The sequence below is a fragment of the Rhinolophus sinicus genome, chromosome 12 (assembly GCF_057876585.1).
Source record: "Rhinolophus sinicus isolate RSI-liver-muscle chromosome 12, RSI-T2T, whole genome shotgun sequence".
Taxonomy (NCBI): domain Eukaryota; kingdom Metazoa; phylum Chordata; class Mammalia; order Chiroptera; family Rhinolophidae; genus Rhinolophus; species Rhinolophus sinicus.
In genome coordinates this window covers 18842577-18862691 of record NC_142512.1, presented here as the reverse complement: position 1 = coordinate 18862691, position 20115 = coordinate 18842577, and the positions used below count along the sequence as shown (strand labels likewise).

The 20115-nt window shown below is 50.0% G+C and overlaps 1 protein-coding gene across 5 annotated transcripts in view; it reads right to left on the bottom strand.

Annotated features, from left to right (window-relative positions):
- SLC43A2 (solute carrier family 43 member 2) overlaps positions 1 to 17734 on the bottom strand; it is a 41040-nt gene extending 23306 nt beyond the window's left edge. Inside the window, exons 1-5 of one of the 5 annotated variants that reach the window (XM_074320643.2) lie at positions 17394 to 17734; positions 16333 to 16530; positions 8122 to 8335; positions 6971 to 7026; positions 6098 to 6174 (exon numbers count right to left, since the gene is read on the bottom strand). In XM_074320643.2, the coding sequence (XP_074176744.1) occupies positions 6098 to 6174; positions 6971 to 7026; positions 8122 to 8335; positions 16333 to 16492 (507 nt within the window). In that variant the 5' untranslated portion in view covers positions 16493 to 16530; positions 17394 to 17734. Of the gene's footprint in view, positions 1 to 6097; positions 6175 to 6970; positions 7027 to 8121; positions 8336 to 16332; positions 16531 to 16914; positions 17011 to 17393 lie in introns of those variants that run through there. The other 4 variants (XM_019755501.3, XM_074320644.2, XM_074320646.2 and 1 more) reach the window with 4 other exon arrangements.
- Positions 17735 to 20115: the final 2381 nt, after the last annotated feature.

Genomic DNA, 20115 nt, shown 5'->3' with positions numbered 1-20115 from the left:
TGAACCAAATAGGAAAAGCCCACAGAAACATTTTTCATGGAGGAGCCTGGCAACATTTTATAATCACTTTCCTGTGAGGGTTTCAGCTCAGAACTCCCCGCTCCGCCCACACGGACAGGGGTCAGAGTAATGAAGTGGAAAAGCCATGTCCACATTTGGCTGCATCTGCTCCCATCTCTAAGCAACCCGGGCGCTGGATCATGGGGTGGCAGCCCAGAGACGCCACCTCAGCGGACGGCTGGTGTTTGCGCTCCAGCCAATGAAGTGAGTTAAAGGGAAGTACAAATGCAAGGAAGGCACTGAGCAAACAAACCACAATGTGCTGTCCAGATGCCCTGGGGGTGGCTGAGGGTGGGCACCTCGGGGAATGCTCTGCACCTGCGAAGTCACCTGGCACCCTTCTCTAAGGATGTCACATCCCCCAGGGACCTGGGGGAGCCAGTTCTGGATGTCAGGCAGCCCACCTGGTATGGGATCCACCCTTGCCCCTCTGTGCCTCCCCTCTGCAGGAAAGGATCACCCATCAGTACAGACCTCTTGGGCTCCATAGGGAGGCCTACCTACCATCTGGTCCTGGCCTGTGGGGAAAAGGCATTTTGCCAATTTGGGGCCCTTCTCCCCCAGTGGAGATAAGGGCTTACAGTGCCTGTACATCTTTATTTATACCACAGTCCATGCAACATAAAATCCCTTGGGACTCAGAAAGTCCCCAAATTAAGGTTTCCATGTCAACACATTCCCTCCAGATTCCCAGGTTATCATGGAGTTATCCACGGCCCCAAAGCAATTGTAGGAGATTTGATTTAAAAGCTCCCAAAGGCGACCCTGAAGACTCCTTTGTCCCCCAAATTAGAATATGGGTGGGAGACACGAACAGAAAGTGCCATTGTGCGCCTAGCTCGGCGACTCTGGGAGCCGATCCTGACAGTTCTGCTTTTTGAAAGCCTGGGCTGTGTCAGAAAGAGAGTCAGCTCTGCTCAGCAGAAGCCGCAGCCAGCCTTGAACATTGCCCAAGAGCTCCAGCCCTGTCCTGGCTGACCTGCTTCTCATTCCCTTTCAGGGTCTGTTCTGGAGAGGAACAGCCATGAGAGCCCTCATCTGAGGCCTCACGGGACAGGGGAATGCCCAGGAAGAACCCTCAGGCCAGGGGCAGTGGTAGAGGGCGAAAGGGACCACTTAAAAAGTGCTTAGGGAGCTGGCCTCTATAACTAGAAGAGGGGTCGGCAGGCTGTGGAGGTGAGGGAGGGTGTAAGCCCCTGTCTACCCACAGGGGACAGTGATTGAGCAGCTTCTTGGTGCCTCTAGACCAAAGGTTGTCAAACTTCCTTCTGTAAAGGGCCAGACAGTAAATATTTTAGGTTTTGCCGGCCATAGGATTCTCTGTAGAACTATTAGATTGGTGAAAAAGTAACTGCGCTTTAAAAGGTTAAAAATAATTGCAAACACCGCAATTACTTTTGCACCAACCTAATACTTCCCTCTGCTACTATAGCACAAACCTAACAAGTGGGCATGGCTGTGTACCAATAAAACTTTGTCTACACCCCTCCTCCAGTGATCTGGATTTGGCCTGGGGGCAGCAGTTTGCTGACCCCTGCTCTAGACCCAAGAATGGGACGTTGGAGGACAAGCCACCAGCCTCCCTTAAACACATCTCTGCTCACCAAACACTTGAAGTGATGATATGACAGTTTTCTTGCCTGGTCGCTATCTAGCCTATTGTAGCCTTTTACTGCCCAGTGGGAGTGAGGTGCTAATAGGAACACTCCTGCTGCAGTGCTTCTGGCCTTCACACAGACCTATTAGAGGTTAGCAATGGACCCTCCCCCAGAAAAATGCACTTGCGTAGCACACACACCATTAGTTTGCATATAATCTCAAGGGAGGACCTAGCCCTCCTGAAGCTTATTCACAGATCACCTAGAAACCTAAAAATCTTCTGGTAAGATCCTTTGCCCACTCAGAAAGAGCTAATTTCTTTGTATGTGAAAGATAAACATCCTATAGAAAAATAGACAAATGACACAAAGACGCAATTCACAGAATACAAATGACCACAATAAGGAGGTGAAAAGATGTTCTATCTCACTAACAATGAAAGAAATTTTTAAAAAATCACGGTACGTCATTTTTCACTAGATCTGATTGGCTAATGTTTAAAAGATTAATGATAGGGTATTGGAAGGGGTGTGAAGAAAAAAGCACTCTCATTGATGCTGGTAGTATAATATCGGTGTACAGGATAACCTTTTGGAACGACCACGTGACAGTATATATTAAAATTTAAAACATGCTGATCCTGTGGCCCAGCAATCCAACTTCCAGGAATTTATTTTACAAAAATATATGTACAAGAATGTTCACTTTAGCAGCATCATAAATCAGAAAAATTGGAAACTAACCCAAGCGTCCATTAGTAGGAAACTGGTTAAATCAATTATGGTACATCTATATTATAGAATTACATGGAACTCTTTAATAATGAGGTAAGTCTCTACAGTTTAAAATAATAAGGTAGATTTCTAAGGACTGGCAGGAAAAGATGTAAAACATACAATGTTAAGTGGAAAAGGCAAGTTGTAACAGTATTTCTTTAAAAAAAAAATAACACTGGTATCTGAATTTTTTTAAATACTGAAGAGATGTATTCTGAACTGATAAAGGTGGGCTTATAGAATTTTACAGTCTATACTTTACAAAATATTAGCTTTTAAAAATTAAAACACTTTTGTTTTATAATTTAAAAAAAAGAAAGAAAAGAAAATGAATCCTTATGGGCTTAATAGTCTCTCCTAAAGGTTTCTTGGACAACTATGAATTCATTTTAAAAGCTTTCTTAAAGGTCAACACCAAAAAACAAACAACCCAATTAAAAAATGGACAGAGGACATGAAGAGACATTTCTCTAAAGAGGAAATAAAGGGGCCGGCCTGGTGGCTCAGGCGGTTGGAGCTCCGTGCTCCTAACACTGAAGGCTACCGGTTCAATTCCCACATGGGCCAGTGGGCTCCCAACCACAAGGCTGCTGGTTCAACTCCTAGACTCCTGCAAGGGATGGTGGGCTGCGCCCCCTGCAACTAACAATGGCAACTGGACCTAGAAATGAACTGCGCCCTCCACAACTACGATTGAAAGGACAACAACTTGACTTGGAAAAAATCCTGGAAGTACACACTGTTCCCCAATAAAGTCCTATTCCCCTTCCCCAATAACATCTTTAAAAAAAAAAAAAAGAGGACATAAAGATGGCCAACAGACATATGAAAAAATGCTCAACACCTCTAATCATTACAGAAACGCAAATAAAAACCACGATGAGATACCACCTCACTCCTGTCAGAATGTCTATCAGCAACAAATCAACAAACAGTAAGCGTTGGCAAGGATGTGGAGAAAAGGGAACCCTTGTGCACTGTTGGTGGGATTACAGATTGGTGCAATCACTAGGGAAAACAGTAGGGAGGTTCCTCAAAAAATTGAAAATGGAACTACATTATGACTCAGTAATTCCACTTCTGAGTATCTATCCAAAGAAATCCAAAACGCTAATTCAAAAAAAGTATACGCACCCCTATGTTCATTGCAGCGCTATTCACAATAGCCAAGATATGGAAACAACTGAAGAGCCCATCGATAGATGACTGGATAAAGAAACTGCGGTACATTTATACAATGGAGTATTACGCAGCCATAAAAAAGAATGAAACCTACCATTTGCAACAACATGGATGGACCTAGAGTGCATTATGTTAAGTGAAATAAGTCAGACAGAGAGAGACAAATACCATATGATCTCACTTATATGTGGAATCTAAAGAACAGAATAAATGTGCAAACAAAACAGAAATAGACTCAGAGATAAAACAGAAATAGACTCAGAGATACAGGGAAAAAAACTGATGGTTGCTAGATGGGGGGGGAATGGAGAAGAAGGTGAAGGGATTAGAAAGTACAAACCGGTAGTCACAAAGTAGTCACAGGGATGTGAAATACAGTACAGGGAATATAATCAATAATGTTGTAAAGATTACGTAGGGTGCCAGATGGGCACTGGACTTATCAGGGGGATCACGTCATAGACTATGTAGATGCCTGACCGCTGCGCTGTACGCCTGAAGCTGAAGAAGAATAATACCAGGGTTGCCAAAACACTGTACACACATGACTTGTATCCATCTTTTGTTATTTGGTGTATAGTGAGTGTTGTTATAATTTTAAATACAGTTTTTTCCTTTCTTAAAATGTGTATACATTTTTTGGCACCCTCTGTATTGAACGTCAACTATAATTAAATATATATGTATATATTCATTCACAGGATGTGGAGTACAGCACAGGGAATAGAGTCAATGGTATTGTAACAGCTGTATACGGTGTCAGATGGGTAGTAGACTGAAGGGGATTATCACTTTGTGAGTGGAATAAATGTCTATCATGTTGCTTTGTACACCTAAAACTAATTTTTTTTAAAAAAGCTTTCTTAAAGGGGATTCATGGTACAGTGCTTTTTATCCATTTGTCTTATGCTCTATCGCAATAAAGCATCTTTCTGCATGTCAGAGCAAAAACTCAAGTTCAAGGACCAGCTCTGTCTTTTATCCTGAAATTCAGAACTGCCATGACATAGGCATAGAGTGACTAAAATAATAAGCTGATCCAAGTTTTTAATTTTCATTTGGATGAAAGAGTTGGTCGTTTTCACGCCGTCAAAGAACAAACAGAACCATGACTCGTGTTACACAGTTCACACAACTTGGTGGAACTTATGTACTTCTGACTGTTCTAACAGATTTCTTGAAGTTTTGACATTTGTTTTCCTCTGGATATTTGAGAAAGGGAGGGAATATATTTGTTTTCTTTAATCTACCTGGTTAAAAAAATCAAAATAAAAATGCATGAAGTCAATCTTTCTCACACCACCAGGGCAACGCAACTAGAGTTCCCAGCTCTGCGTGTCACCCACTCCCTGAGTGTAGCACATACACGGCCCCATACCATGCCTTTCTCACCTAACACAGACACCACTGAACATTCCATTTCCATGGACGCAGACACAGACAGTTCATCCTACCCACCAGGGTCAAATTAACAATGCAAGGTGTAGGAAAGGTGAACAGAAGAGACATTGGGTCGGGCCTGTGTCTGGCCTGCAGACAAGGGATCACGGCAGATGCCAGCACCTCTTCAAGCTCCTTACAAGAAGACCCTGCCAGGGCTCCCTGAAAGCTTAACAAGGGCCCCTCAACAACACGACTCCTGATTCATTAGTGGAAAGGGAAAACAGAAACTAGAGGGCCCTGCAAATAGTGATGGGAGGTACTGTGTCATAATGTTTTCGTGGGGAAACTGAGGCAGGCCAGACTTTCCTGGGCAGAAATCTCTCTAAACAGCCCATTATTCTCACTTCTTTCCCAATGGTCAACTCTGAAAGGCACGCTTGCCTGACCCAGAGAGCCTGCAGAGAGCTCCCGTCTCTCCAGAGAAAGACTGTTTTTGGCTTTCTTTGACTTTCTTTCCTTCAACCTGGACCTTCCTGCAGCCTCTCTCACCTCAAAAATGAGCACATTCTGTGGCATTCTGGTGCTACCAATAAGGGGGTACTCGGCAACCCAAGAAAACATCTCCTTCCCCAGCGGGGCTCTGTGTGCCCTGGCATTATGAAAACCAAGAAGAGAGGAAGCCTGTGTGCTCCCCTTAGTTTCTCATTCAGTTCTGGACAAAGGCAATGGTTAGGGGTGGGGAGATTCCGATGGAGTTTGTTTTCAGGTTGCACTGTTAACCAGAGCTGCCATGGAGTTAAGAGAAAAGCAAGTGGGTGGCAGCTTTTTTCTCCCTGCTCCTGTCTTCCCTGGACACACGGCAAGTGAAGTGGCTCCCTCAGTACCTAAGCCAAGGTCAGCAGGCAGAAGATGGGCCCGCTTTGAGAGGCCACGACTAGCTTTGCTGCCTGGCTGCTTCTCCACCAGCAGCCCTCTAGTGCTTGGGACATCCACGCATACGCAGGCAAATGGAAGGCAAGGAAATTGTAGCCAATGAAAGCTGCCTCAAATTCACAAGGAGATGACTGAACTGAGATCTTAAAAAAATCGATACTTACTGTTAATGAGGTAAAAGTCATGCACATCCCTCCAAAGCCATTCAGAGCCAGGGAGATGAAAATGAGCACAGAGAGAGCTGTAAAGGAACAGAAGGCTCATAATCAGGGAAACACAGCAGAGCATCAGGGATGCCAGGTGTGGCCCAGTGCCTCATAGGGAATCGGCTCCGAACAAATGCGAATGAATGACAAGCCATCAGAGGTCAGTGCCGGATACCTGGGCATGTGGAACAGCCTCTTCCTCACCATCCTCCCCTTGCCCATTCTCTGGAGCTTGGGCTCTTGCAACGGGTGCCTCCCCATTCTCTGCTCTACACTAACCTGAGCAGCAAAGCAAGGGGCCTAAAGAAGCTGCTTCACTGCAACCAAAGAGACAGGTACCCCCCCAAATCAGTAGATAGGCCTGGCTAAGAAACCCAAGTCCTATTTTGGTGCTTGTTATAAAAGTCCTTGAAGCAACAGCTGCACCTAAACAGCGTTGGGAACCAGGTAGCTTCTCAGGCATCTTTAAAGTGGCTGGCCTAGGTTGCCTTGAGGGGACGCAGCTGACAATTCTACACACACCCCTGCAGCTGGCCTGGTCTTAGAACTCATCTCTCAGGTTGGGTCAATGAGGCCATCGGGGACTGGCCTGGCTAGGCGGTGAGATGGCAACGTTGCATAGCCTGGGAGCTTCTCCCAGATGTCTGTCTGGGATGATTGTTCTTTTACCCAGCCACCCATGTGAGGTAAGCAACTGGGGAAAGGCCTCACAAGTGTCCCCTCTAACTTGAGCAGTAAGCGGCAGGCCTGGCACAGCTTCCTAGAACAGGTGGGCCTCTGCGCACTCTCCCCCCACTCCCTGACAAAAGCGCGGGGGAGAAGTGGACTCACAGTTTGGGTTACTTGCTCCATATGCAATCAGCAAGCAGGAGACAGCAAAGCAGGCACTAAAAACAAGCAGAAATAACACACTGTTTCTTATTACTGTTATGGTTAATATTGTTGTTATTATTTGGGAATATTTCTTACGGTTTAGATACTTTTGGAAAATTTACATATAATATGTTATTTAATAATTCCAAGGAGTGTAATTGGCCCCATTTCACTGATGACAAAAGTGAGAACTGATTTCTCCAAGCTACCCAATTAGCAAGCCTGAAAGCCAGATCTGATAAACAGCACACTGCACTGGCGCCTGCCATCCCGACTGGAGGGGGCCAAGGTTCTGAAGTGAGAGAGGGCACAAGCCACTCCCCAGGTTCCTATGCCCGCTCAGTCATGGGATGGACAGAACGCCACTGGGCATGGGCGAGATGAGCGGCAACTCCTGAATCCCCTCCACTTGGCTCTGCTCTGGGGACCAAGGCCACTTAAGTAACAAAGAGTGAATGAAATTGCTCCCCCACCTATTCCCTTCACGATCACGGGTCTTGCTCACTGCAAACCACTGCCCTGAGACAAGACCTGATCACTCCCGATGGGACTGACTTGGGGAGGCCACGCCCTGAGAGGCCAGTTACGGGGTGAACGGACCCTGAGTTTGGCACACTGGGCTTTATAGACCCGGGACACACACCCCAGAGGGTACACAAGATGACGGGTGCTGGCAGTAGGGGAAATATTAGGTCTTCTGTTTTATCATTTTTAATCTCAGCCATTTTAATGTATATTTTTGTTTCTGTACCACAAAGCACGTAAACAATTAAGACTGGCATATGTGTATATAATTGATAATTCCATGTGCTGATATTAGAAGTATATTTTCAAAATCTTTTTTTCTGATAGAGGTAGCAGGTCCAAATGACTGTGGAAACCAGTGTTCTTAATGACAAGCAACTCTAGGCCCTCCCAGGCAAGCCCGGGGCCCTGTACCTTTTAATGCAACGTTGGCACATTGCAAGGATCACAGTACCTACGGATCCGGTGGCAGATGGCGGGCACTGAGGGAGCTCCACAGCGCACCTGATAGCAGGCACCAGGATTCCCTCCAGTGGGGAACTCAGCCCAGGGCCCACCTGCCCGCCTCCCACCCCCACACTAACCTGCCCAGCAGCCTGAGCTTCCTTGGGCCGTACTTGTCCATGACGATGCCCAAGGGCAGGGTGATGGCACTGAGCAGGAAGGAGCCCACGGTGAAGGCCAAGTTTAGCATCTCGTCCTGGGCCTGGCAGCTGAGCCAGCCATTCATCCAGCTCACCTCCTCCTCATGCTCTGTGCTGTTGGTGACATTCTCTGTGTGTGCAGAGGGAGGGAAACCTGATCACAGGGTCATGGCAGGGGTTCCCAAAGATCAGAGGGGCAGGTGCGCATTCGGAGTCAACCCAGTGGGAATGGCAGGCTGGCTCTGGGCTTGGATGTCCATCAGGTCCAAGCCCCTGGGAGCCATAATGCAGAGTTTCTTAACATTTGTGGGGTCAGAGACCCTTTGGTAAATCGAATAAAGAAAGCTATGTTCCTGCTCCCCAGTAAATGCACACAAAATCTTACCCCCAGTTTCAGGGGCTTCACGTGTCCCTTGAAGCACTCCTGAGCCCCAGGTTGGGATTCCCATTCTAGAGCCACCTACACCCTAGAATAGCCGGGCTCAGGACCCAGCCGTGGCTGTGGGGCCTCATGCTGGCTAGAACCTTCTCAGCAGCTCTGTCCATGGAAACAGGCTGCAGCCAGTATGTAGGAGGCCGACCCTAGACCACTTGGGAAGGACAAGCTGCTGGTCTCGCTGCAATGCCCTCCTGGTTCTCCTCCGTCAGTTTGGAGAAGAGTGTGTGGGCCTCCTTTCCTGGAAGCCAAGTACACTGGACTTCTCAAACGTGCAATCCACATGCCACCTCCTCCTCACAGTTTCCTAGCATCAACCACTACATAGCGTGTATTATAGACCCCCTGGGGAAAGGGTTTTTGTTTTTTAACAGTCCCGACTTATTAGTTTTCACGGGTGCAGGTGCACCTTTCTTATTTTTCCTCACTGGGGTCACGGTGTTTGCTGTCCCGGGAGGCCACGCCTGTTCTGGAATCCTGGCCCTTAATGGTCCTCTCCAAAGTCCACCCCGCACCAGAACAAAAAAAGGAAGAAAAAAGTGCTGTGGCAGCTGAGGTCAGGAGGGTGGGGGACAGGCCAGGGACATGGCCGAGGAACGCTCTCCTCTCTGGGACTGCTAGTTAAGAGATGCTGACTAATCCTGCAGAAAGAGGAGCGGCCTCTGATTAGATTTGAGGTAACACTGGGAGAGACGAGGAAATACCTCTCTTCAGATAACTGCTTACCTGCAGATTGCGGACCTCTGGCGCCAGGGCTGTAAAGCTGAGGTCTGTAAAGGCCTGCCCAGGCTTCTCAGGGCTGCCCCAAGGTCAGAGACAAGGATGCACTTTGGGTGAATCATGCCACATAGCAACCTCTAACCAGCAAGCCCTGCTGGGGGCATGTTGATTGTGAGTGAGGTGCTGGGACCTGGCCTCTGGGTTCTAATTTTGGTTCCTCTGCTTTCTACTTGGAGAAGTGATTTAATCCTGCTCTTTCTGTTTTTTATCTGTAAAATGGGCATAAGCTAACAATAGTATCTACCTCCTAGAGTTTTAGGGAAGATAAGAAAATCCAGATAATATTCTAGAGCTCACACAGGCATAGAAAGTACTCAATATATAACAGCTACAATTTATTATTATTATTATTATTATTGGAGGCTTAAGATGGGGGTAATGGTGCAGATGGCTGGCAGCAGAGTCCAACGCAGAATTGGGAGTAGAGTTCCAAAATTGTGTACATGGTAGCATGAATTCGTGTCTAGTCTCCCACTGGGCTGGGGTCCCTGAAGGGTAGGGACTGTGTTCAAGTCACCGCGTCCCTAGCATCTGATTCAGGTCCTGGTGCACAGCAGGTGTTTACTGAATTAATGAAAACAATGGAATCAGATCACAATGGCCAAAAGGATCGAGAGAGAGAGAGAGAGAGAGAGAGAGAGAGAGAGAGAGAGAGAGAGAGAGAGAGAGACAAAAGGAAGTAGGACATACAGAACCAAGCTGAACATGGAGGGGATTTAAGGAGATTACAGCCACGATGTTAACCTCCTGAAGCCAGAGAAACAAAAGCTAACAGCCAGGTCCCTGCCATAGCCCACTACTTTCAGTTTTCCAAAAGAGACCCTACCACACAGGCAGCCAAAACACATGTCAGACAGGGTCCTCTGAGCCCAGTAGGATCCAGCTTGGAATTGTCACACACACACTGCCTTAGCCTAGGGGCGGGGGGGGGGGGGGGGGGCAGGGAGGGGGTGTGAGCTGCTCACCCACTGTGGGGCAGCTTCTGGGAAAGCAGAGCTGCTTCACAGGTTGGCACTCGTTTCAGCTGTCAGCTCTGCCAGCAGAAACAGGAACTGGATGTGAATGAAGTGGGACAGCAGGGTCTCCGCACAGCAATGGCCATTTCCAGGTTGGTGTGCAGATAGGAGCAAACCAGCACAGGTGTGACAGAGATGGGTGGAGAGGGTGCCTCAGGAGCCAGGATGGCTGGCTTGGGAGACCTGACTGGGGCCCCCCATTATTGCACAAGGTGCTGCAGGGTCTTCTACTGCAAGCAGGGACCATAGCTGGACAGGGCATCCGAAGGCGAGGCAGCACTGTCCCTGAGGAGAGGTACCAGGGTGCCCTGTCCACAGATCCCCCAGAGAGGAACCACAGGGGACCCCTAAATCCATGCCTGTACTCACCAAGAGAGAGAAGATAAAATCCTAAGGCAACATACCTAAGAGAGTCTCCCTGATCTGCTCTAAGTGGGGATGGGGCAGAAACCTCTGAATTGTTTAGAGATCTGGTAACCCCTGTAACTACAGGAGGCTCATGAGGAAGGTCAGAATAAAGGTCTTTCATCCTCAAGACATTATATACACAGGAACAGGGACCGTACATTTTGGGCCACCAGACTGCTCTTCTTAAACAAATCTCTGCCAAAGGGACCACCTGGCCCTCTACCTTCCTGCCTCGAGGCAGTGATGTCCAGCAATAGATGAGCAAGGGGTGGGGGTGTCTGAGTGGCCCCTCATATGCCTATGGACCAATACGAGTGTCCCTAGCCCAGAGGGTACGACACCTTTGGTGAGCCCAGAAGCTTTGTTGGCAGTAAAACCGCCCACATGAATAACCCCAGATCCAGCAGGTGCCCAAACACAGTCACACTCCGGCTGCTCCTCTCCCCCTGCTCCCACTTGGGCCACTGTGAGCCGAGACAAACAGACAAGCACCCAGGAAGTGTCAAGAACCCAGGGTGCCCCTCTGGCCCCAGCCTAGACAGAATTCAGCCCTCACCCCAGCCCAGCCGGCTCTGCACCTCACCTGCGCCTGTTTATTGAACAGATGCTTCCACAGTGGGCGGCCTGAGCAGCCCAGCCCAGCTGAGGAAGGTGAAACAAGAAGAGAGGCCAGGAACTGGAGTGGCCACAGAGTGCTGAGAACAGGCGGAAGGCCGCTTAGGAGGAAACCCAGGGGCAGGGAAGAGAGAACAATGCCTGCACTGTTTGGTCCCACTCACACAAAATCTTTACAGAAAAGAGGGTGCTGTGACCCCATTCGGGCTCCCCTGACATCCTTGGGTCAAAGAGGGGGCTCCCCCCACCCCAGGGAAAGGGAGTGGGGAGCTTCCAGAATAGCTGGCTGGATGATGCTTGAGGAAGCAAGGAGCATGCAGCTGGTGGCCCCTCTAAATTCCTGAAAGCCCTTTTCTGACTGGCTGCTTACTGATGCTCCCCTCCCTAGGGGTAGGTCCCTGGACAGCCCTGCTAACGGTCTCTGCCCCAGGAGCTCCGGTCTCTCTCTCTCTCTCAAATCCTTATTCTATCCGGCAACAGGAAGCAGTATCTCAGTGCAGCAGGGGGGATGTAGGTGAGAGTTCAGCTTCAGACACAGAGCAAACTAGAGACAGGACACAGTTAGGGGCCGTCTGGGTAAAGAAGGGCCTAGCCCCCTAGCTGTGCTCACAGAGTGCCTGTGTGTGCTGTCTGCTGTGTTCAGTGCTACTCCTTTCTGTGCCACTTAGCGCGCGCCCAACCCCACCCCACATTCCACACTGTGATACCAGGAGTTTCAGAGCAGGTAAGCTGCTTGCCCAAGGTCTCATAGATACCGGGGAAGCTGGACTTGAATCCAGGATGTGCTGATACTGTACTACCTGGGTTAGAGGCATTTCAGAGAGAAAATGCTAAGAGAATAGAGATGGCATAAGGCTGTCAGTGTCAGCAGTAGTATCAGGTGGTCTTTAATGTCACCTAGTGAGAACGGTACTGCCCATAAGGCTCTCCCACGAGGTACCTGAAGGCCAACCCATGCTGGACAGGACCTTAATGGGATACCAAGAAGGCAGGTGGGGCGAGCAGATGTGGCGGAGGAAAACTAGGTCATGAAATGGGAAGGAGAAAGGCAGGGTTGGTGGGGAGGGCCAGGGGTGTCACTTCTTCGCTGTGACACACCCTGAGGCCGTGGGCACCAGCCTTTAACCTTGCCCATTGCTACAGTATTTTGTTTAATCCAAAACAAACTGAGGGGAAAAGTGAAAACAGTCATCTTCATATCAATAAAAGTGAAAGGGTGGGTTTTCAAAAGCAATCAACCACCAGCCTGTGGATGTAGGGGACCATAAAAAGGGAGGGCTTCAAAGCCACAGGACCTGTCTCCTGTCCTGCAGCCTCCGCCCATCCTGGTGGGGACCAGGCCTGGCTCTGCTTCCCTGGCAGCCCCTCTGCCCTCTCAGAACTCCAGGGACCAGCTTCCTGTTTCGTTTCAGCGAGGAGTATGGCTACCCCCCACACACAGGCAGAGTGACGGCAGCGACCCAGTGACTGACTCAAGGTCTGCCTTGTGTCCATGGCCGGTCTGCACTGTGACTTCCTCGAGCAGAGGCCATGTCTCTCGCCTTCACAGCCCTCCCCCCACCCAGGATGTGGCAAGCCCTCAACAATTCATAAGAGGGGCAGCCAGATGGCTCAGTTGGTTAGAGCGTGAGCTCTGAACGACAGGGTTGCCGGTTCGATTCCCACATGGGCCAGTGAGCTGCGCCCTCCACAGCTAGATGGAAGGACAATAACTTGGGGCTGATGGGCCCTGGAGAAACACACTGTTCCCTAATATTCCCCAATAAAAAATTAAAAAAAAAGTTCCTAAGTGTATAATAGGTGAACCTGACCGCCCTCCTCTGCCCCCACCACTTTTTTCTGCCTTGAAAATAAAATCCAGTCTCCCCAAGCAGCTTCCCCTTCGGGCCCTTTCCTTCCCCTCCTCTCAGTCCTTTCTCTCTTCTTCTCCAATGTGTAGTCTGCCTCAGGGCTCCCTGACCCCTTCTCTACTGACTCACCCCGCCTCACCCTCCACACTTCTGCCTAAATATCAGACAGGCCCTCCCACCAGTTTGAACCAGATCCCCACTGTCACTCTCAGTCCTGGCTCCCTGACCACCACTTAGAATTATACAGGTCTGTGTGTGATGACGTCTTTGATGCTGGCAGACTACAGACTCCCTGAGGGCCAGGATTGCTCTGCACCCCAGCGTAGCACCTCAAGAAATGTTTACTGAAAGTGTAGGTTAGATGAAGGAGGAGATGAAACATCCACAGGGAGCACTAGCCCCTTGAGCTGACCCTGTCGAAGAGGGCCACCAGATGACAGAGAAAATGAAGAGGTAAGGAGTGGATGGTTACAGCAGCCATCCAGAGGTCAAAAGGACACAGTACTGGAAAATCCTCATTCCTTCTAGACTGGAAACCCAGTCAGTCTCCTGCCCACACCAAGGGAACTGGGGAGGCAAAGCCCAAATGCCAGCCCCAGCCCCTGCCATCAATCCTGACTGTCCAGTGGGCAGGGCAAAAAGAGCTCTGGGCAATAGAGCAGAGACTGTTTCTTTCCTTCTCCTATCTCTAAGCTGGAACCCAGTACTGTGTCTATAGCCAGATTCTGGCTGGAGTCCCAAGAAAGAGTTCTGAGAACCTTTCAACAGGTTCAGGCATATTTTCTTTAGAGAACAAACCAAAGCATCAATTCTAAAAGCAACACAAGGCTGACCAATTTGCATCTCAATCAGCTGTAGACTGGTCAGCTTTGCACAAGTCTAATTCAAAAACAGCCTAACTGCTTCTCTGCAATTCAGCCATCTACCAAGTTTGAAAATATTAGGCCTAAGCAGAAACCGTGACCCCAAATCCTCCAGGCACTCCCAGTCAAGAGAGTCACGGGGAGGCTTCTGAAAGGCAACAGGCTACTCGGATTCCAAGAAGCAGGAACAGAGAGGCCAGAGAGATAAGCTGTGTAGAATCAGCAGGCCTGCCCTGCCCCAAGGATGCTGAGTCAGGGGGTTTGCAAGAGAGTCAGAAAAACCAAAATCAAGAGGCAGGAGCAAAGGCACAGGATAAGAAGTTGATGTTCAACCCACATCCTGACCTTTCACCTTCAGTTTGGGTTACAGGGGGGACCAGACAAACCCCAAGAGCGTAAAAACCAACTCAGCACTGCGTTGGCACAATCTCTGGGACTCCTCCCACTTAAACGAAGGAAGTAGCCAAGGTTGAGGCAGGAATAAAGTGATCAGCCCCAATGCTACTGATACTATAAAATAAATTAAATCAGTGGCCAACCAGGGGGAAAAAACCCAGAATCTGACCTTCCAATGCCAAGGGGGCCCAAAGATTTTTTTTTTTTTTTTTTTTTTAACTACAACAGTCCTCCAGTTTGGATAAGATGCTAAAAGCTTCATCTGGGGATGATGATGTTTCTTTCCGTTTTTCAAACCTTCTGTGCAGCCTGAGAGAACGCATCAGGGAGGCAAGAGAGGGAGAGAGGAGGAGCCAAACAACCTGTTCCTTCCAGAGTCATTAATCTACCATCTCTTGGGCAGAACAGAAAGCTTCTTCAAGGAACAAGGTCTGAGTGGCTCTTCCATTTCCCAAGATTTCTTGCTGATGTGGGGAAAGGTCTGCCAAGAACCCTTTGGCTATCAAGAAACATTTCTGAGCGGCTAAAGGCTAAAGGTTCTAAAAGATATACTCTCTGCCCTCTCCCAGGCACCTGTGCATCCCCGCCCTTTTTCCCCTGCCCTTCACCTCTCCAGCTAAGCTTCCCTAGAGACTGGAACACTCAGGAATATTGTGGGCAGATCAGAGAAGGGAAGCAGGGAGGGCTCTAGTGGGGTGAGAGGCAACATGAGCGGGTTCAAAGCCTTTTCTTCCCCTAAAGTAAGAACTCTAGGAAGAAAAGGCATGCTGGTGGTGTGATTCAGGGAATCAAGGTTGGGTTATCTCTATCTAAAGGTATTCAGGCAGTGGCTTCCTGACAAAGGCACTGGGGAGAGGCATTGCCTAGTTCAACTACTAGGCAGCCATTGTTGGAGACATTGAGAGTCGGCAGAGGGCAATGTTTCCTATCAAGATTGCCTAGAAGGGGGTAGGAGGGTAGAAGTTGGGTCCCACTGTTGGGCTGAACCTACGTGAAGCAATTAGGATCCTCAAACGGGGTTGGGGAGTATGAAAGTAGGGATTGGGGTACATTTCCTGTAGACCAGCATCCTCAGCCCTCATTCAGCAACACCAATGGCGTGGCAAAGGGAAAGGACCGACCTAGTGTCATTTCCATAAACACCCCCTTTGCCTCTCCACCCCCTGCCATGGGGGGTAGAAGGCCACTGAGACATTCTCTCAGTCTGTGGGAGGAAATGTCCTTTGGAAAATCATAAAGTAGCAAAAATAGACAAGAAATTGTATCTGACAAGCCCATAAGAGACTAGTAATGATCTGACTTAAAAACATCTAGATTGTAGATGAACCCTCCAGGGGATGCAGGCCAAGCCACTTCCTCTCTCTTGCTACACCCCCAGCCATGGAGTCCGGAGTTCCTCTTTCTACAGTCAGGCAGCAATTGTTTACTGCAAGGCAAGTGATGGGCCAGGCGCTGTGAGGACAAACGTCCAGCAATGTTCCCAGGTGGTGGAAAGAAAAACTTGGACTCAGGAGTTCTGGATCTATTATAGTCTCCAGCTGTGTGGGCAAGTCAGAAGATCTATCTGAGTCTCAGTTTTTTCATCCACAAAACGGGAACAAATATATACCCAGCATAGCAGGGTGAGAATCAAATCGGTCTGTTGTTAACTGGGAGGCGCTGTGCAGGGAGATGGTATTGCTGGATAGGTCTTCTCCGCCATCCCGCCCTGTCCCCCAGCCCTGCCTCGGACCTGTCCCCAAACCCCCACTCCAGGAACCATCCCAAGCCCGAGGCGCCCGTCTCACCTGGCTCAGTACACAGGTAGGAATAAAAGCCCTCCGACTTGAGCATGATGAGCAGTGAGCCCCAGCCCAGGAGGACTGCCGAGAAGAAGAGGTTTTCCAACACGGCCGTGCAGGCCATCCACCAGCGACGCCGATGGGCAGTGGCCAAGGTGGGCGCCATGGTGTGGCGAGGCGGCCTGGCTCCGGTTCTGCAGCCACCTGCGCACAGACCTCGGCGTCAGCGCCGGGCCCTGCCCAGTCGTTGCGACCAAGCTCCACCGCTGCCGCAGCGCGAGGAGCTTGTCATCCCTCCTCGGCCCGGACTGCAGGTGCGTGCAGCGAAGGAAGCCCCAGCCCTGCCTCGGACCTGGGCCACCCGCCGCGGCTGACTTGTACGGCTGCCCTCGGCTATGGGAGAGCCGTTCAGGCCAGGCAGAGAGACTTCTCCCTCAGCTCACTCAGAGGTAAACTGAGGCATGCTAGCAGGAAGAGACTAACGCATACTCAGACGTGAAATTAGTCCTGGCTCCCAGCAGGACTGACATAGCTTGGAGGCCTGCAGGGGAGGCAGGTTGAGGACCGGACACCTGGACAGAGGCATACCTGAGGGTGGTCACTCCCTCGCACCGTAAAAGGAGCCCTCCCGCCCGCGCTCGAGACCCTTCCCCAGAGCTGATTCCTTCAACCACAAGATCAGCGCACCTAGCTGCGGAATGGCCCGCCCACGGCCCATTGATTGGCCTCGCAGCACAGGAACTGCCGCGCCATTGGCCGCTGACTAGGTCGCTAGGCGCTGCGGCCACGCGAAACCCGCATGGGAGGCGAAGCCGGTTCAAACCGGCGGCGCGAGCCACCTGCGCGACCCCTATCTCGTTGCCCCGGCAATTTGCCCGTTTCCATAGGAGCGGACCCGTCCCTCAATCCCCTAGCTCCTCCTCGATTCGTCATCTCTTCTGGCAGCTCCTCATCCATTCAGTCTCTTTTCTCTCATAGTCACACTTCTTCTCCCTATGACCCAATTGTTGTACCCCTTCTGCCCCCAGCATCCTTGCCCACGGCCCAGATTCCCGGCTCCAGCTCACCCGGCTCCTTCTCGTGTGTATCGGGCCCGGCCGGCGCTTTTTCTGCCCCCTTTTATTCCAGCCCTTTTATTCTGACTCCAAGATGAAAACACTGCCACACGCTGATTGGCTGAGTGGGGCTGGAAACAGGCGTTGGCCAATCAGCAGGCACCAGCCTGCCCGGCGGCGAGCAGAAGCCGGTTCCGGCCGGACTTGGAGACAAACAAGACAGCTGGGGGTGCCCGAGGCAGCGGTGGGCCGAGCCTCTGCTCTGCCACCTTAAACTGGAGTCTCGGCCGCGCCGGAAACCCCGGAGGCATTGCCCTATGGCCTCTCCAGTGCCCCACCCCGAAGCCTTGGCCGGGTTTGGGTCTCCGGCTCCGCAAGCCGGCGCCCCCCAGACTTCCCCAGCTGCACGCCCGTACTCCTCGCGTACCCAGCTCGGCTCCTGCACTCCGCTCTCCTCCAGCGAGCTATAGTCCCCAGCTTCCCCTCTGCACTGAGCACCACGCCCCGATGCTCTGGCTCCGTGTGGGTCGTTCCACACCCGCCGCCTCCTCCCCAGGCAACGCTGCCATTCCGGCTGTCTCGGGCTTTTGTGTTCTGATTTCTCGCTCTCCTGCCCACAGTGCCTCACATCCAGGCGCTGTCTGCCCATTCCGGATCTCTGGACCCCTGTCCAGGCGTGGTGTGCCTCTTCCCTGCTCTCCTGATTCACCGACCTTCTGGGTCCCAGGAAGGTGTCCTTCAGGGATCCCTAGTCGTAGTTTGGGGCTTGTCTGTCTCCTAGGACGGTGTCTCCTCTGTTACCCCATCCAGACTCGTACTCCCTCCCTTTAGTTCCTCGGGAAACCTTCACCCAAACTGATCATCTTATTGCTCCCTGCCCAAGTTGACCACTGTATACCCACTGTCCTGCCGCACTTCCACCCTATTCACAGACGTCTCCCTCAGGTAAAAGCCCTCTTCAGGGTGACGCGGTGGGCAGCTCCAAGCTGCAAGAACAAGTCAGGCCTCCGGGAGAATGCGTGGAGTCTGATAATTGAGTTGGACCGGCCGGGAGGAACTGCCAGGGCAGCAGAATGGAGCCCTGGCTCTGGAGGTTCTGCTGCCCGGCTTCTCCCCGATCGGAGGCACTAGCCCGACCTCGGAGGACCCGCGGTGTCCCCCAGATTCAGCTCGGTCTCCCTGGCAGTCTCTTGGAACTAGCTTATCCCAGAGCTATGCAAGCCCCAGCAACCTCCTGTTCCATGTCCCCCAGTCCGAGAGCGCCCCCTGCCGCCATGAACCCGCCGCTGGCAACCTCGCTCAGACCGTACCTGTAGCTGTCGGTTTGGGGGATCCTTGCTGGTTACCTATCCCGTTACCACCCTCTGCAGGATCTCACCCACTCATAAAGATTGGGACTGCCACTTGATAAACTTCGGTCTTTCCCTCCCTCCTCCTACGGCCACCTGCTTGAGGACGGTCTCCAGGCAGCTATTCTATACACATCTCTAAACTGTTTCAAACAGATCTCTAAAATAATTTACTTTCTCCCCCATCCAAAGGAAAAAAAAAACTGTTCCTCCCATTTTTTTCTCAGCTAATAGCACCATTACCTATTGGTTAGAGACCTTGAACTACCGTTTCAACACCTGCTATTAATTCTCCCTCTCCACCCTATTGCCACCACCCCCCAATACAGCAATATCTCCTAAATATCTCATTTGCCTATCTGTGTTCTAGGACTGCAACTGCTGTTCATCCAGCCTCCAATCTCAGTTCCTGAAATTCATCTCTCCACCCCACCCTTCCCAGTGAGCTATCATAAAGTTCAAGTTCTCCCACCTGACGCACACAGGCTCCTCCCCACCAGTCTCCTCCCACTGGAGGCTGGTTGACCTGCCTGATCCTAGATGCTCCAATCACAGGGAATCGCTTGTGAATTACACATGCTGTTCTCTAACCTCGCGCTCGCCGAGTCCCTGCTTGGACAGCATCGCCTCCAGGACACGTTCCGTAACCACTCCCCACAATACTCTCACTATCTTTGTCCACTGATTGCATTGTTTTTTATCTGTGTGTCTGTTTGTTTCTCCCTTTTCCTATTGACTGTGAACTCTTTAGGGGCACAAACTCTATCTTATTCAACTTTGTATGACCAGCCCTTAGTACAGAAATAAGCACAAAACAGACAAACAATATGAGTTTGTTGAATGAAAACATGAACATATGAAAGGGGTGAAAGGTATCAGCTTCTGGGGCCCTTGAGAGAATGATGGTACTGTCAATAATAATTACCCTTTATTGAGAGTTAAAAATTTAGTAGGTGCTTTATATACTTTGTGTTAATCACCCACAATAACCCTGGGAGAGGGCCATTATCCCCATTTTTCAGTTGAAAAAACTGAGGCTTTAAGTAACATTTCCAAAGTCACAAAACAAGTATGTCAGAACTAGATTTTGAATCCAAATGAAATTCTGGTTGTTGAGGTTTTTGTTGTTGTTGTTTAAGTCTTTTTGTCAGGAATGTTAAAGCCTAAATACTAGCACTGCTGGCAAATCATAAAGACATAAAGCCACTAAAGTACTGGAAGAAGATGTAGATTATTTCACTGATTTTTAGAAAAGACCTTTCCATTAAGTATGACATGAAACCCAGAAGTTAAAAAAAAAAGACTGTCTAAATTAAAAAATTAAATTTCTACAGAGAAAAAAAAACCACAATAGTATTAAAAGACCAGTCACAAACTGGGCAAAG